The sequence below is a fragment of the Glandiceps talaboti genome, chromosome 11 (assembly GCF_964340395.1).
Source record: "Glandiceps talaboti chromosome 11, keGlaTala1.1, whole genome shotgun sequence".
In the NCBI taxonomy this organism is placed as follows: domain Eukaryota; kingdom Metazoa; phylum Hemichordata; class Enteropneusta; family Spengelidae; genus Glandiceps; species Glandiceps talaboti.
The window spans coordinates 12,868,517-12,885,992 of record NC_135559.1 but is presented as its reverse complement, the minus strand read 5'-3'; the positions used below and the strand labels follow the sequence as shown (position 1 = coordinate 12,885,992).

Below are 17,476 nucleotides of genomic sequence, written 5' to 3'. Positions count from 1 at the left end.
CGGAATGTGAGAAGGGCCTCGTTCAATCAGTATATACAGTTTACGGTCTTCACAACAATTCACAATTGAGATGCAATTAATCATCATGATATCTTTATGCTCGTACATAAAAAGTCAAAATAAATTTGAAGCGATCATCGTAACATTGGATATCTAGGGCAGGAAGAAATTGCATCTATCAACACACATAGCGAAGTGTCGTATAAGCCTTAGGGTGTGTGACCGAGTTTTACAGTCTTTGGTAAATAGTGATTGTATACCAGCCTAGATTGACATCAGTTGCTTGGGAGATTTTTTCTTATAATTTTCAAGTGTTTTCAGTTTGTTAGTTTTTTTTAAGGAATTTACAAAATGTTGTATTGGTTTATTTTTCCCAGTTAGTTATCTCTGCGCTTGCGCACTCACCCAACTGTTTTCACTCATCCAGATTATCATTTGACATAAAAGAACACTGTTGTAGTTTCAAAACGAATATTGAAGAATGGAAAAGCCCAGAGACTTGAGCACATATAATACCACTGGACTGAATTTCAAAAAAGATAGATAGATAGATAGATAGATAGATAGATAGATAGATAGATAGATAGATAGATAGATAGATAGATAGATAGATAGATAGATAGATAGATAGATAGATAGATAGATAGATAGATAGATAGATAGATAGATAGATAGATAGATAGATAGATAGATGGCTAGATGGCTAGATGGATGGATGGACGGATGGACGGACGGACGGACGGACAGACGGACAGACAGACAGACAGACAGACAGACAGACAGACAGACAGACAGACAGACAGACAGACAGACAGACAGACAGACAGACAGACAGACAGACAGACAGACAGACAGACAGACAGACAGACAGACAGACAGACAGACAGATAGATAGATAGATAGATAGATAGATAGATAGATAGATAGATAGATAGATATTTTAGAGACAAAATCTTGTACTTCGCAACTGGTCATAAAGTTAAACTTTTAGGATATTATTTTTCCTAAAAATTTGAATATCCAGATACCGAAAATAAATGAATAACCAGCCTGCCCAATTAACTATACACGATGTACTATCCGTTTGATCTTTTCTTATCTACAGTATTAAATGGATGAAACTTCTCCAAAAATGATGAATATCAGTACATAAAATTGTCACTTGACGATAACATTAATCTCTGACCTCTGACCTTAGATAAAAATCGATCACAAATGATAAACTTGTCTACACATGTATATGTGGTTGTGCAACATGGTGAAAATATGTATCTGCCACAGTTAAAATGATAATATAGCCACACTTTATTTCCACATTTTTGTTTCAGATCTGTTCAGGACCATGGGGGAGGGGGGCATATACCCTGGAGTAAAGTCCTGGATGTAGTTCAGATACAATATGTTGAATCACTGAATGACTCAAGTGCGTGTATGTGTATTTTACAGTAAACACGATGCATGTATTGATGTAGCAGCACTGGTAGTTGAGAAAAACATGTCAAAACATTAGAATCCTGTACATGTATTGCATCGCCATCATCAAAATAGGAAAGCTTGGTTTATTTTGATGTTAGAAGATCATTGTGATATATTGGCGATTTGGGGAAAAACAATCCATTTCTGTGTCACATCGAGAATTCGTGTGTAATTTGTATGAAACGGCCATTGTTGACGTCACAAAATATAACTTTTTTTTTGCTTCACGGTGAACGTGGCACCATTTGGTTTGGTCGTCTGCGTCTTGGTAACATCTGTCGGGTCATTTTTGTAGTGACGTCACCGAAGGCCAGATCCCCTGTTTGTTTTCGGGGTGCACATTCATTCAGTGGCCGTATTGTTTCCCAAAGAATAGATACAATTTTGGCTTAATGCAGTCAAGTTCAATACCGTTGTTGGGCAAAGGTATTCTATAAATGCCGATTGTTTGCATATGAGGGTAGACAGCTGTGACAAATCGACGTACTAGTAACAAAGCGATGTGTTCTCGCACAGAATTACGATAAGAACTTTATACTGCGTCAAAAAAAAACACAACTTCCAAACGAATGTATATCCATTTGTATTCTCCAAAAGAATGACACCCTTCCTCTTGACATACATAGCAAGCAGGATAACCTATTTTTAAACCGCCAATAAAGTTAAACAAAGACGTACTTACAAGTTGAAGATCAACTTGCTATCTTTTATTTACCTGCGGTACTCTTGTACACGCTTTCCATGATGATTACAGAACCAGGTCGAACTGGAATCGGATCATGTTTCCATGACCACAGAGTTATTTATGTACAGATGTGGGCCAGATTAGGAACGAAAATTATACGGTACAGCAAGCCATTCAAAAACCTATTCTACAACACAATAGGTGTGCTGCGTTTTTTTATGAGTTCACCTACTAACTAATCCCTTCACATTTAATATTGACATTTTAAATTTTTTTTACAATTTTTTTCATTATCTTTTATTTGTTTATTTATTTTTTCAAATTTATCTTTCAAGTGTTAAAATAACTTCTGCATTTTCAGGCTAAAGTCAAAGAAAGCAAATATATGAAATAATGAATGACTTTTGGGTCAGACCTACGCTGTTACAGTGATAGCACGTTTCCTATTTTGAGGAAAAACGGATGTTTCAGTATTTTCAGTATCGAAGGACACTATGGATTCAATTTTGGCAAACGATAAAAAAAAAACATTCACACCCACTTGTTCCTACTTCACACGTTTTTTAACAATTTGTAGTTATTTTGGTACCCAAGCGTCACTCCAATATTAAGTTACTGAGTGACATCAATCTAATTAAAGTTACGTCAGGGAACCTAATTAACAGCATTTCAAATTAGCAATGTCAGGATGTGAATTCACTATTGTTACTCCCATTGTTTACCGTACTATAAGAGTTACTCCCTAATTATTCATTGTCTCATGACTAACTTGGAAACCGTCGTCGACTGACTAAAAAAACATCAAAACATTGACAAATGAAAATCCCTGGCAGTGGTGACGTCATCCATATAAGATTTAGCTTATCAGCCAAATCTCCTAGTCATGCAGTTCCATGTTCCATTACGTCACACTGTAAAAGTGGCATAGCATTTATTTGAGACATCTGGTCATGGTATTAGTGCCTTACTCAAAACTGTTGACCTTTTTTCCCCAATAACAACGGATAAAGTAAACGCTAAAAAGATTTACAGGTACATTTAAATCGGAAATGAAAAAAATTCCACGCTGTAGTAAACGCTGCTATAGTTTGAGTGCTGCATAGTTTACATTCTTTAGTTGCGTTTGACGGGTCTGAGCTGTGAAGGTTAACACTTAACTTCATTTTGCTGTAAAATGAAATGACGTGTTTTTTTTTATTTTGGGAGATGGAAACTCGGTAGCCCTAGAAAGTACTTCGAATATGTGTTAATACATATTTGGTAAATGCTGGTTTTTTTTCCTAATGCTGCCAGAATTCCGTAGCAAATTTTAGACGGACGGGTATACTGCAGAGGAAGGGGTATAATGTGTTCTTCAGTGGGATTTATAGACGGGGGGGGTATAGGAACTTGAGCCAATTTAAACCAGGATTTTCCCCGAAAACAAACCAGTCATAAGCTTCGCGATTCTTCCAATGACTGATGATGGAATCGGAGTATGCATACCGGACTTTAAGCTTCGCCTCTCCTGTCTGCGTACTTCGACCACCAGCACTTGTCTACGCATACGGTGACCTTCAACTTTTCACCAGCTAAAATTTAATAATGCGTCAGGTATCAACAAACAACACTGAAAATAAGAACATTTGACGTGTTAAACATTACATATACGGCCCTGAAAAAAATACCTAACCATTACCAGATTTGTTTACGATAACATACCGAGTGTCGTCAACTCTAAGTGGTGTAAACTTACGAAGTATCAAACTCATATGCAAATTAGTCACCTATTTTGGCGGTAGTATTTAACATATGCAAATTACGTCATTGAAGTTTCGACGCTTGAGTTTACAGTATGACCCCTCCCACACACACCGGCAGAGTCTACTGGAGATACACTAGCACACACCGTACGCCGATCGCTCTTCGAATATTTCAAACCAAAGATGCAGGATTACGAGAGAAGAGAAAATATCTTCCAGAAATGGATGAGAACCGGGACTAAAGAGTCACCAAATAACGTTAGTAGTCCTCGGCGTGAGGGGATGGAATTTTACACGCAGCACCTCGGAAGTCAGTTGCAGAGCCGCGAGCCCGATCTACAGAAAGTGGCGACTATGGTTAGACGCATGGTAGGCCATGTGAAGTCAACGGGGAGAAAAATGCCAAAGTGTAAATTAACAGTGGCAGATAAATACATCAAGCAGGAAAGAACGGGTAGGTTGTTTTTAAAGTCCTATATATATTTTTGGTTTGACGTAGATTGCATATCGTGTCATCGAGAGCTAGTGTGTGAAAAGTTATCGCGTGTGTAACGAGTGACAGTAAATGCTATACGATATCCCAACCTGTCGTCGGCGCTGGTATGTCATTCTTTGCTGCAATTCTACCGCGGTTCGGCAAACAACCACAAGAATGCATGAACCTAGTTCAGTTACTCACAACTGGTATTTCAACACAGATGAAATGCAGCGAACGATCGGTACCAACTTTGCGGGGTTTTGTTTTGTCCTCCCGACATACCACACAAATAAAGCATGATCGAACCACAAGAACGTTTAGCATGCCTAGCGCCTTCGACTATAAAAGTACTTATTGTTTTCGAGTCAGTAAAAACAATGCAGCTTACACACAGGAATCTGTTCTGAAAGCAGAGCATATTATCGAACTGAAAAGGATTAACTCGCCTACAGCGTGTTGTATTGACGTGACGTGCTGGTTTGTTCACTCCAGATTTTTAATTATTATTTCGCCTCTGTAGCAACAACGGAGAGCCTTCTAACAATTCTAACCACGACCTGGCAACTTATCACCCTCTTGAACATCTTCAATAGATCAAACGTCAGATCACTATCTTGTCTTAATTAAAACCCAAAGTGGTAAACTGACAAATAGAGAGAGAGAGTTTAGTTAAATATTTGGAATAACTGTGTATTTTTAACTTCGCCGTTGTTGTACAACAGTCGCATACACCATCGCAACCCTGTTGTAAACTAAAGTTTCAACTTCTACGTAAGTCGTCTTTGATTACTGTGTGTATCGACGTGTCGTAGAGCTGTGAGGCAAATTTTGCATAAGATCTAGAAAACTCCATTTACCTACTTGCCCTAGGTGCTTGTGGCAAACGGCAATAAAGCAAACCATTTGGTCCCTTTTCAAAGTACTGTACACACAGTGAATTGTCACCAATTGCCATCACATTGTTTGATTTGTAAGGGGAAAGTGCCTTGCAAATAAAACTCTGGATTTTCTCCGGTACGGTGTTAGGAATGTCACGGCAGCATAATGACGTTTTGTTTCCGAGCCCGCCTTCTCCGAACTGGGAATTCTAACCCCTTTTTCTGTATGTTTGCCATGTTTTAGAAAATCACGCTCTCTTTGATAAGTGTATTTCAGTTTCAACATGGATGAAAAGCGCTGTCGCATTATTTCATCTGTCGGTGTCATATAAAAGTTACCCCCCTGCACACAACTGACACAATGGGTCACATCTCAGGTTCTACTCTCAGATTTCAACCCTGAACAAAAGTTGTAGTGTTTATCCCCTTTTTTGTAGTCTCGTGAAAGTATTCACGTTCTAAGTTTGTAATCTCGCCTATCCTTACACGTACTTCAAACACGCGGGCTTCCTTTCTGTAATTTTGCCAAAACAACCACCTGTTGCTCGTGTGTAAAAGAAATCTCAAATTTCGTGCGGCGCATCCACAGTAGCTGCGTAGATGTGTTTTCTTTCTTGACCAATCAATCAATCAAATTTATATAGCGCCGATTTCCAGAGCAATGTTCTGTTTAGTAGCACTGAATGGCTAAAGCACACCATATGCTTTGGTGAACAAATAAGTCTTCAGTTTTGTTTTGAAACAATCCAGGCTGGAGGCTTGGCGAATGTCAAGTGGCAAAAGAGTTCCATAGTTTGAGGGCGACACATGAGGATGAACGACCTCCAATAATTGTAAAGTGTTCTTAGTCGTATTATTCTCGGTTCTCAAGATTTTGGAAAACGTCTTAAATATGAATATGATGGGATTAGGTTGTCTGCTTTGTCCAGACGGACTAATACAATGATCATTAAAAGTTGGATCAATTTTAACCATATCCACAGGCTTCTTTCATCGATAAATCATCCCGTATAACTTGAATGCGGCTTTTGTTCAGTTTTTGTTTTGTTTCGTTAATTCTTTAGAAATACAGACAAAAGGATGGACCACTGGGTGCAGGCATTCAAGGCATCACGTACAATGCATACTAAATCATTATTGTCATGGGTCGTCATTGGTATTTTAACTTTCATATTCATGTTATTCTGGCAAAACGTGAGTGAGCCAGAGAAATTCCTAATTCTGTCGAGGGGGTGAATTCTATTAATTTGTATATACCATTTTCAGGAAATTTCTAAAAAAATTAAACACATCTTCTTGCCCCCCCCCCCCCCAACGTTTCTGTTTAGAATTACGGTGTCCATGGAGGTGGGAAGGGCGGTGTCGTATGGTACGGTAATGATGAGACGCAGGCGTTCCACAATATTGAATACTAGCAAAGACCGGTACACAATATCATCGTTTCGTAGACACATGATTGAAAACAATAATTTTGTCATTTTGGATCGTACATTTTGTTCGATCTGTCCAGCATAATAGTGTAAATTCCACCGTCTGTTATTGTACGATGAGCTCATGGCCGACCCGTCGTTTCTGAAAGTTTGCCAAATCATAATTTTAGACTCATCACTTTACGAGAATACTCTCAATGTGCAACAAAAGTTAAATCTGAAAAGTGTGATGATCACGATCTCTCTCCGACTGATAGTTTAGAAAACTCTGTTACGTCATCAATGTAAACAAGTAAGACTGTTCATGCCAGTCAGTCAGTCTTTGTCAGTGAAATCTGGTGATGGAGTCACTTTAGAAACTCACATTCTTTGACTGGTATGTCCACAATTGGTGTGACATGTCACGAGATCTTTGTAAGGTATGGCTGCTTCCTGACCCAATGGGCTGGATCGCTATTTCACCTCTTGTTTGCCTCATAAAAGAGTGGATAATACCAGCGGTACTACCTGTGTTGGTTGAGGGCTATGTACGTGTGTTCTTGGCTTGACATTTGATCTACACCCGACGGCTAACCGTATTAATCATAGACAGCAAGTCAATAATTTGTTGTAAAACGTCTACACCAACACGCTTTCGGAAAACTTTGTGACTGGACAAGATAATTGTGACACACGAGGAGGTTTATATCCTCTCACAGATTTGAATATGTTCTATAGTCTGTTGGGCGACATTGGTGTATTTTATAGTGCTTGTAAAAATGGCACTTCGAGTGGTCTATAAGTCTCGGCATTTGAAGAATAGCGTGCCCATATTTTAACAGTTGTACCATAATAAAGCATTTAAAGTACGAAAAACTGGGTCAAATCTCAGTAGATCATAAAACGCTTAGTGAATATGATGAATTCGACACCCACAAAGATAGGGTGAAAATGGTTACCTTTATTTGGAGAACATTTTGTTTCAGAACGTTGAAATTCAAATTCTGACTCGATGTATAGAAGACAAATTGTCTAGTGGGTTTTGGACATAGACACACACACATATATTAGTTATTGTACTCAAAGTCAAATTTATATGGTCTTCGACACTGCATTGAGTCGCATTGCAGCTAACAATACTATAACCGCTCTTCTTCGCCTATTTCAAACACTTATACAATTTTTAAGGTCTGCGTGTAGTCTGGATAGATCATGCGCCAAGTTTGAATCGCCATAGCAACTACAACTCTTTATCTTATTGACCCTGACGATAGTGGTACTCTGCAAACAGTGGTTGGTGTAAATTGATGCCACAAATATATGATGGTAGAATAGATTATACCAACACCTAGTACAATGTACACACATAAACACGAATAGCAGCACGTCCACCCTACTTCTGTGTGACTACGAACACGGTCCTCGACTGTCGAGTGGGGGAAGTCCAGATCTTAACAATTAAAAAATGCGACGTGGTAAAGATCGTGACATTTTTTTTCGTTCTATGTAGTCTGCGAAAATCGCTCTTTTGTCATTCCCTTTTTAGCCGAAAATCCGGGCAATTGGAGATTTTGAAATTTGATTTCCCATCCCTCTTGGGGGAATAACGAATTCAAAACTCCGCATAGATTCCAGACTATTTCTGTTTATTATAAATAACACATTTCTTTCACAGACTTTTTTTTGTAGATGTATAAACTTTGCGGATGATCTTCCAAAGCAGAAAAAAGTTATACAAGTCCGAAAAAATGAGTATTAATTCGCTTTTAGGGTGCACGGCGTGTAGAAATATGTGGGTTGGGTAATGCAAAACAAAAAGTGAAAGGAATTTTGCCGAGGCCGAGGATTGCCTCTTAAAATTCTTGGTCAGCCCACCACAGCACTCCTACGCAATTTACTGAACTCCACAAAGGAATTTAGAAAAGAATGTTCGGTCTAAACGATGCTTGCATGGTCAAATGTAAACCAATAGATGTACCCCTTTTTGTTGTATTCACAACAATTCCCCCTCACAGATTTTCAATAGTTATCAAAACAATGCAATTGAATGCACCTATCAAAACTTTGAGTAACTTGAATGTGGTACCAATGTTATGATTTGCCTGAGCTCAGAGATTGTTAGTAAAAGATAGTGAAAAAAAAATCAATAGTTCATTGACTCGAGGAAGATAATTGTTCCGGGTACAGAATTGAAGGTAATGAGGACGCGATGCCTGGATGTCCGACTACACACTCGAATCGTTCCGCTGTTAAGTTGTATAAACTAGCTGGTAACGTTACACCAATGTGTGTCAATCGGGCAACAGAAGAAAATCAAAAGTAATTAATTTCTGATTAATCATTACGGTTATTAAAGTAGTGTCGTTCTTATTATAGGGGGCAGTGATTGAAGATGTTCGAATATTCACAGTAAATAAACACCCGTAGTTATAATTGTGTCTATTTCATTTGATGTGGGGGCTGTGGGAGTCGCATTGTGTTAAACGCCAGCGGGGGTTTGAGACAATGAAAATGGTTTAGTTATTTGAAAGAAAGAGTGGAAGAGATATATGCGGGAGAGATACCAAATTGAAAGTTAGGCGGAAAAACTTCTTCTTTTGATGACAAAAAACGAAATGTGAATTTGCAGTGCCAGGATTCTCTACTCAATACTACCCAATTGATAAAATGTCACGTGACAAACACAAGCTAACCATCAGTGTAAAGAATCAGGCATGAATTAAACTTGGTAGCTACTAGTATGTTCATTTAATGGTGATCACGTGTACATTTATTACTGTGTTATGCAAATCACCTACTGAACGTGTTTTGTCTTTTCAGCGTGCCCTTTCTGTGTTAGTGCTATTGTCATGCAAATTGTGATGCAGTTTTGCCCTTCCGGGTAAAACAAAGTGGCCTCCTCTGGCTATGAATTTCAGCCATTATCGCTAATTACAGTTTCATTACGCATTTTAATTAGGTGCAATCTTTCAATTGTATAAAATGAACCACCTGCGCTACTACTAAGCTCAGACAACCAAACAAAGCAAGTTTTGACGTATGGCATGAAAGTTAGTTGCAGCACGTCATGTACTTCTACTTCCATGCGAAGGGTAACAGTAGTGAAGTCGTCAAGTTTATACAGCTAATTTGAAGAATATGACACTTGAAACTTGAACCTACATAAATATCGATCAATTCTGGTTCGGACATGCACTTGACTTGATACAATGACATGCATACCCAACAACAAGGGTGCACTATCGTATGTGAACTACATTCTTTTATCTCGCGATACGCGAGACTTGACCGACTTTCCTTTGACACTTGAAACTTGAATAATGAAGACATGTAATATCTATACACTATTTACAGTACTTGAAACTTGAACTAACGTAAATTACGTTGTCAGGATAAGTTGGTTCACCTTTACTTCTTAAAACTAGTACATTTGGCAGCTCAAAAATATCAAATGGTCAAATACGATCGAAACTGTTGTTCGATATATCATGGTAACATCAACGGAGTTTTCATGTTTGATATCCAAACGTCGGCATTTGTTCGACAAAACACCAAAATAGATGAAATTTTCCAAAATCTAGTCCACGTTTCACTTCTCCCTGTATACATGAACAAATATTTGCCAATGCCAGTACAGTAACGATATATGTGATTAAAAAAAAGTACACACATTAGGGACTTCCCCTTTTGATGGGACGCAAGGTTTATTTTACAAACAAACAAACGTATGATAGTGGTGTATTTAAAGACAGAACTATCACCAGTGATAGTTTTCCAGAACACTGTGTACACAATTCAGTTTATCGTTTTTTTGTATCCTTGCAAAGTTTCCAACGTCATCAAAGTTTGTTTGCAACACGTTTTTGTCAATTTGTTGATCAAACATCAAACGTGAACATTTTGTGTTATAAAAAAAATAGTCGAAAATACTTGTATACAACAAGTATTTCGGAATTTAAAATACAAAACGTTACATGTATCTATGGATAAGTAAGCCAAAGTTAAGAATTGTAGCCCCGGGGGTAGAACTTCTGACCAAATAACTGGCGTAGCTTGAATTGGTGCATAACAATACGATCATTGTGTCTTTCTTTTTTAAATAAACGCACCGGTCTTTCGATGTTCTATTTTTGGTGTCAACAAACAACTATAATGGCCATTAAATACGAGTATCGTGTTGTCATCACCTACAATGCCATGTCTTTGACGCATTTAGGTGGTCAACTACGATAGAATGCACATACATAATATAACACACAAGAATTCGATTCATAGGAGAGGAACAAAAAAACTCTGTATATTTTGTGTTAAAGAGAATATTTTCTGGTCAAAGCGAAAAACCACCTTGCCAACATGTGTTCGTAAGAATATTTGCATGTTAGACATGGCGTATATAACTTGCTTAGGTATGTATGCTGTAAAAGCACTGCGACGTTGAAAAAATTTGACGCTCGTCGGTACCTGTATACATATTTATACAAGTTGTTGTTGTTGTTGTTTGTGAATCAAAACGCAACCGAACACAACATGTAGTTCATGTTATAGAACTGTCGGAATCTAATAAACCCATACAGTCAGTGTTCTCCGATCCTTTTCAAACTTCAAGAATTTTCGCTAATACTTCGCTTTGTGCTGTTGACTCCAGACACGCAGAGTCACGCGTCGTTACAAAGCAAAGTTTCGCTAAGAATGTAGTACCCTGGGGCCGCGATTGACATGTTTCAGCGTAGGCATTCAATACTAGATATAAAAGCTTGGGCCGAGATTGACATGTTTTAACGTGAATTGCATTATTTATAATTTATATACAAAAGTTAACAACGGATGCCGTTACGTCATCAAAGTTAATAATAATCTAACAAAGGAACAAAGAATTCTATGACAATGTAAAATATTTAAAAACTTCATAAAATTGTTTATTAAATTGTTGATTCGGAATGGTTTTATTTGATCTAATACACATTTTTGTTTTGGAATAGTTACACCTCGCCACTACCTATCGAGTTGAAAGTGGTCAGCATCCAGTGTCAAATTGAAAAGATGCGTCGTGTCGTCCCGCCTCGTATCTTTCGAGACTATATTATATTATGACTGATGTAGGCTACCATGAATTAGGACAAGTACGAAATTTGCATATCATTTGAATAATATTTGCATAATACCTACAAATAACATAGAATAAGCTATGACTGAACTTGGGTGTATGTCGACAATTCAGGACATCATAAAAAGCAATGTTTTTCACAAAACACTTTCAAACCGTGCACTGAAAGTAGTGTTACTGTATGTTCAGCACTGAACTTACATTTTGACAAAAAGAATTCGTTTTTTTGGGTGTACTAGCGTTTTTATCTTTAAATTTCTTGGTTCTCCAGGATCCCAAGTGACTTTACAACACACAAAGTATCGTTGTGTGCGTCATGTCTTCAGAGTCCCTTTAAATTTTCGATTGGATAGTTTTGTTATTTTATTGCCGACAGTTTACTTTCATTATAACATTGGTGTTATGCCAGATATCATTGAGAAAAGGTTTTAAATTTTGTCTAGACGCCAAACCACTGAACTGAATGAGCGAACAAAACTCGCAAAGAATGGATCTTTTTTCTTTTTCCGAAGTATAGTAGGCCTTGTAAACTAAAAACAAATCCTTCAGACTAGTTGATCCAGCTTAAAACCCACGCTTTGAAAGTGATTGTACAATTATGTAAACCTATTCTAGCAGAACTAGTGTTTTTAGGGGGGGAAGAGACAGTGGTAGTTTTGTGCTTGTCTGGCACACGGTAACTCGGTCAAGTAATGAATCCACGCGAGATAACACGTGATGTGATGATGATGATTATACAACTCGTAACTCTTTTGAGTTGGTTTGGCTCCAAAATCAATATCTTACACATACCTTACCCCGCGGGGTTCTTGGTTGCCTCTCATTTCAGTTAATCGATGAACAGTTTGGTTGTAGGCTACTACACATTTTCGTCTTTTGAGAGGCCAATTAACCAGAGCAAACAATTAAAGAGGGTTGATGCATCCTAAACGATGAAATAGCACTTAAAAACAGTTAAAAGATGATGTTGCTAAGCAACGCCATAAGCTAGATAATAGAAATTATTGACAAGATGTACAGTCTTAAAACCCGCAACTGTTGTTATCTAGTGACCTTAATGTTATTTTCTGGCATTTTTCCAAACGTGTCACCAACGCTGATATCGAATACACGTAAATGAGCTGTATGAGAAAACACAAACCCCCACACGTCATGGGAAGTATCCTTTATCATGCCACGTAGTGCAACAGAAGTCGAAATTATTTAAGCGTGTTACCTGTTTTTCACTTACAAAACAATAGCACATTGAAACCAAACAACCTTAGCATAGTACACATACCGTCACACGGATTTGATCAACACATTTCACTAAAAACATCGTCGTAACACCACCACCCACTTTTACGGCAGCGATAGAACGCACTCCTCTAGGAGTTGACCAATTAGTACCCTCGCTCATGAAAACGCCAATGAGCTGCGCATACGCTAAAACCGACTTTTGCAACGTATATTTACTACCTTGACAAGATTCAGTAAATTAATTTATTGTGTTAGATGGCGTGCCTTGCCCTGTCTTTCCGAGTCATTTTGTGAAATGATTGACTTGCAACGGAGCGTATAATCCACAAGGTATTCATTTACCGACAGGGGATGTACTTAGGAGCGAGAACACAACGATTCGGTACGGTGTTCATAACTTCACATTTGATTGCCTTCTGTGTCACTCTCTCCTTCCATTTACTCTACGCGTACGTACGTACAATGGCCATTTCAATCACTTTCAAATGTGAAGGAAGATTGCAGCTTAAGTTGTCCAGGGAGATCAATCGAGGTTTCAAGCCTCACGACCTCGGTTCACAACGACTTTTAGAGTTAGTAATAAGTGACCATGGAGCTACCCGAAGGACCATTACACAAGACTACACGGGTAATCACGCATGTTCTGTTCAGTGAACAAGATAAATGTGTAGCTACCCCTCAGAGGACACAGTTGATTTCGAAAGTGAACTGTGGTGTATGAGAATTCGCACGTATTTCTCGTCATGCATGGTAACTTTCGACGAGTACAGTACTGTATTACATTCATGTTTTGCATTCGACTTACGGTTGACTCAATAAAACGAAAGATAGTGTAGAAAAATTGCTAGGTGGCGCTAAACCTAAAACTTTTTTTTTCTTTCTGTTCCATCTCCAGACACTGGCGAGAGGGCGGCCATCATTCCTATTCACTGTGTCCAGTATTGCGCATCAGACGTCGTTAGTCCCAAAATATTCGTCTTCATCGCATGTCTTCAGCAGGCCTACCAAGTCAACGTCCATTACTGCTACAAGAGGGTCAAAGCTGAGGCATTAACCGTGGCGTTTGCAAAGTCATTCAAACAGGCGTACCGAGATTGGGAGTTGAAACTACGAGAACAAGTTGAAAGACAAGGACAGCTAAGGGCTAGAAATCCACAAGGTGTGTAGAAAAGGGTATACTTTTTCCAAAATTTCACAATTGCTGACGTCACTAAATTTACAGAGTAATATCACTCTACCAAAACTGATGGCTATAATGACTAAAAATGGAACGAGATTACGATAAAATAATAATGACCTTATTTACATATTCAAATCCTAGAAACTTGTAAACTACAAATGTTAGGAATCTAAAGTCACGGTAGCCATGTTGAATTTGACTTCATTTTCAGTACCCCAATTTATGCAAATTTTGCTGAAAAAGAAAAGCGGTAGTGTACAATTGTATAAACTAGTAATTCTGAAATGGTCATACGTTAAAATACATGTAACTGCATATGGCAACCCTAATAAGTGTTTCTCTTCTTTACAGGACACTCGCGAAGTCCATCATCTTCCGGTAGTAGTACACCGCCATCTCCAACATCACCCACTGAGGATATCGTCAAACCTAAAAAGGGAATCGCCTTGTTTGATATTTATGGAATGCACACCGAGTTCAAAAAGAGACAGACATTGTCCAAGAAACCACATCACCTCCGAATTGGAAACGACTATCGCACATTGTCGCGAAACAATGACGTAAAACGGTACCTTGCATACGGGGACTCCTCAGAAACACGGGATGACCCGGATGAGGATTGGTCTCAGTATTCGTACTAATATCGGAACTTTGGAGGAAAACAACCCGGACGAAAAATGAACTTCAAGTTGACTTTCACGGTGCTTGAATGTATTACATGTATATAATAATATATTTTATTCAATTTTGTCAGAATTGGACTGACTCGAACACATAAAGGAACTAAGCTAAAGTTGAAATTAAACTAAAGGATGTGAGGACTGAAGATGGACATTTTTTAATTCATGTGCCATTTTGCTTGATTATGTAATTATAAAGGCGTATTCTCGGTTACCCAGGCTCTCACCGCTGGGGCTCTTCTACGAGCCCTCCCAGCAGACGTGTGGGGTGGTCTCGTAGGCAGCGCCCCCAGCGGCGAGAGGCTGAGTAACCGAGACTAGTAAAGGTGGTGACGTTTTTAACATTTCAATATTTATTGAAAATTAACGCGTCAAATTGATGTTGAAAAGAAACTACGGTCAAACGAAGGAGTTTGAAATACTATTTATTTCTTTATTAAAGACTCATGTATATAATATTATCCTTATGAAAAACAATCCGGATTTTACGACATAATTTTGTTCTTGTTTTTAGTTACTTCCTTTATCGTACCAAAGCGTCAACCATTCGTTAGATGAATAGCTTCGGTTAAATTAGATTAGATTAGATTAAATTAGATTAATTCTAAGTTATTCAATCACTGAGCACGGATAAAATAAACGTAACGTTCATCAAAGTTATTCGTGTTAGTTAACACCACAACAGAGCATACAATTAAAACATTTAAGATCGTAGCTTTACGTTCAAACAAACTAGTGCATTTATATTCCACAGTTACTTCTATGTATAGTTTCATTTCGGATTACCCCTTTGGTACCAAAATTTTATGGTTCATCGTCTCTGTTAGTCTGTGATGTCATAACTTAGTTTGGACTAATTGACTCTTTCACCCTAATATTAATAGTTATCTATCGGAATGATTTTAATATGCAAAACTACATTTCACATGAATTATTTATATAATAGCCAATCATCCTTATGTACTAAAAATTTGAATATGCAAAACTAAAGTAAGTATTATTTTAGCCAATCATCCTCAAGTTCTTATTATTTGAATATGCAAACCTAAAAGTGAGGTGTTTTTATTTTAGCCAATCATCTTCAAGTTATGATAATTTGAATATGCAAAACTAAAGTGACATGTTTTATTTTAGCCAATCATCTTCAAGTTATGGTAAACTCATCGTTCATTTGTCGTTTGTTCTGACAGACTTTTCTGGGTCAGGGATCATTTTATTTGTACTTTACTAACTTTTTAGTCTACAGAAATCTGCAAGAAGGCAGACGATATAAAGTAGATACATATGAGGGTATATGTACATGATATGTATTTGTGTATGCTTTTCTTTTCCTGGATGTCAGCTGAACCTTTTTACTGCCATGCCGTAAATTTTATTTCGTTCAAATATAATTTGCAATTGTCTAGTATTTAAATGAAATTTTGATGCTAAATCTGACTAATCATTAATTATTCTTCACTTTTGGGTTCAAAATTGTTTGGTAAACTTTGGTAAAACGTCGGAAGTGCGACAATTTGTGCACCTCGATTTTGGCGGGAAACTGCGCACGGTGAAAGGGTTGAACTGATACATGTGTATGTGTGTTATTTTCTTTGTTAACACCGCTTTTTTTTAGCAACGATTGCAAGTTTTACTGCTGCTATACATTTACAAGCACAACAATACCTCGCATTATTTCTCTTTTGTTTATTATGTATTTTATTTGAAAATAAAACAGTGGAGAAAATATTTTTTTGAAGTTGAAGCATATACTGCTGTCTTAGCATATTTTGTCTAGATTTACATTACAATGGTGTTTAGATATCGTTTAATCCGATGCAATTATTGTGGCAATAATTGTATGCGGGGGAAGAGAGAGAGAGAGAGAGAGAGAGAGAGAGAGAGAGAGAGAGAGAGAGAGAGAGAGAGAGAGAGAGAGAGAGAGAGGGAGAGAGAGAGAGAGAGGGTGTGGGTGGGGGGTGGGGGTGGACAGAGACAGACAGACATCTGCACAGACAGAGATAGAGAAGGGGAGATTGTTTGTCATATCATTTTGATTGACACGAAAAGCCCAATTTACCCACTTTACCCAACCTTTACCTGTGAGCCATCTAACCACCATCTCTATCCAGCTCAAGATTTACCCTGGCCTGTGGAAAGACATGGTCAAATATGACTTTTCGTATAGTGATACGTCCCATATTTTCGGTGAATGTTAACAGTAACCGACAGTGTTCTTGTCACGACAGCATATAAATTGTGACGAACTATTTTGTCAGCTGTGTAAGATCTTCATCGCTATTAGTGCTGATTTTTAAATACCTACATCACTTCCTAAATTTGATTTTCATTAATGGTGTCATGTAAAGAAAATCGAGAGGCATATTTCACATTGGCTACACATCATATTTTTATGTTTTTGGGGTTTCAAATATGATCGAATAATTTTCAAATGGTACCCATGAAACAACAATAACACGTTTTAGAAAACCCTGAACAGGAATAGTGTTTTTCAGCACTTTTGTCCGCATATATATATATATATATATATATATATATATATATATATATATTGTACGAAACTACTGCTGTATTCACTCCTCATTTCGTTCTAAATAAACGAAAG

General features: G+C 37.7%; 1 protein-coding gene across 1 annotated transcript; it reads left to right on the top strand.

Annotated features, from left to right (window-relative positions):
• The first annotated feature begins 3,973 nt into the window (after positions 1–3,973).
• LOC144442365 (low density lipoprotein receptor adapter protein 1-like) lies at positions 3,974–16,584 on the top strand. The gene is made up of 3 exons (XM_078131694.1): positions 3,974–4,357; positions 13,907–14,170; positions 14,543–16,584. The coding sequence occupies exons 1-3, from the start codon at positions 4,087–4,089 to the stop codon at positions 14,830–14,832; spliced, it is 825 nt and encodes a 274-aa protein (XP_077987820.1). The 5' UTR covers positions 3,974–4,086; the 3' UTR covers positions 14,833–16,584.
• The last annotated feature ends 892 nt before the right edge of the window (positions 16,585–17,476 follow it).

Excerpts from the sequence above, each read along its gene's own strand:
- LOC144442365 (XM_078131694.1), top strand. The coding sequence starts at position 4,087 with ATGCAGGATTACGAGAGAAGAGAAAATATCTTCCAGAAATGGATGAGA. Across the intron at positions 4,358-13,906 it reads CATCAAGCAGGAAAGAACGG|ACACTGGCGAGAGGGCGGCC; the intron begins GTAGGTTGTTTT and ends TTCCATCTCCAG. Across the intron at positions 14,171-14,542 it reads AAGGGCTAGAAATCCACAAG|GACACTCGCGAAGTCCATCA; the intron begins GTGTGTAGAAAA and ends TCTTCTTTACAG.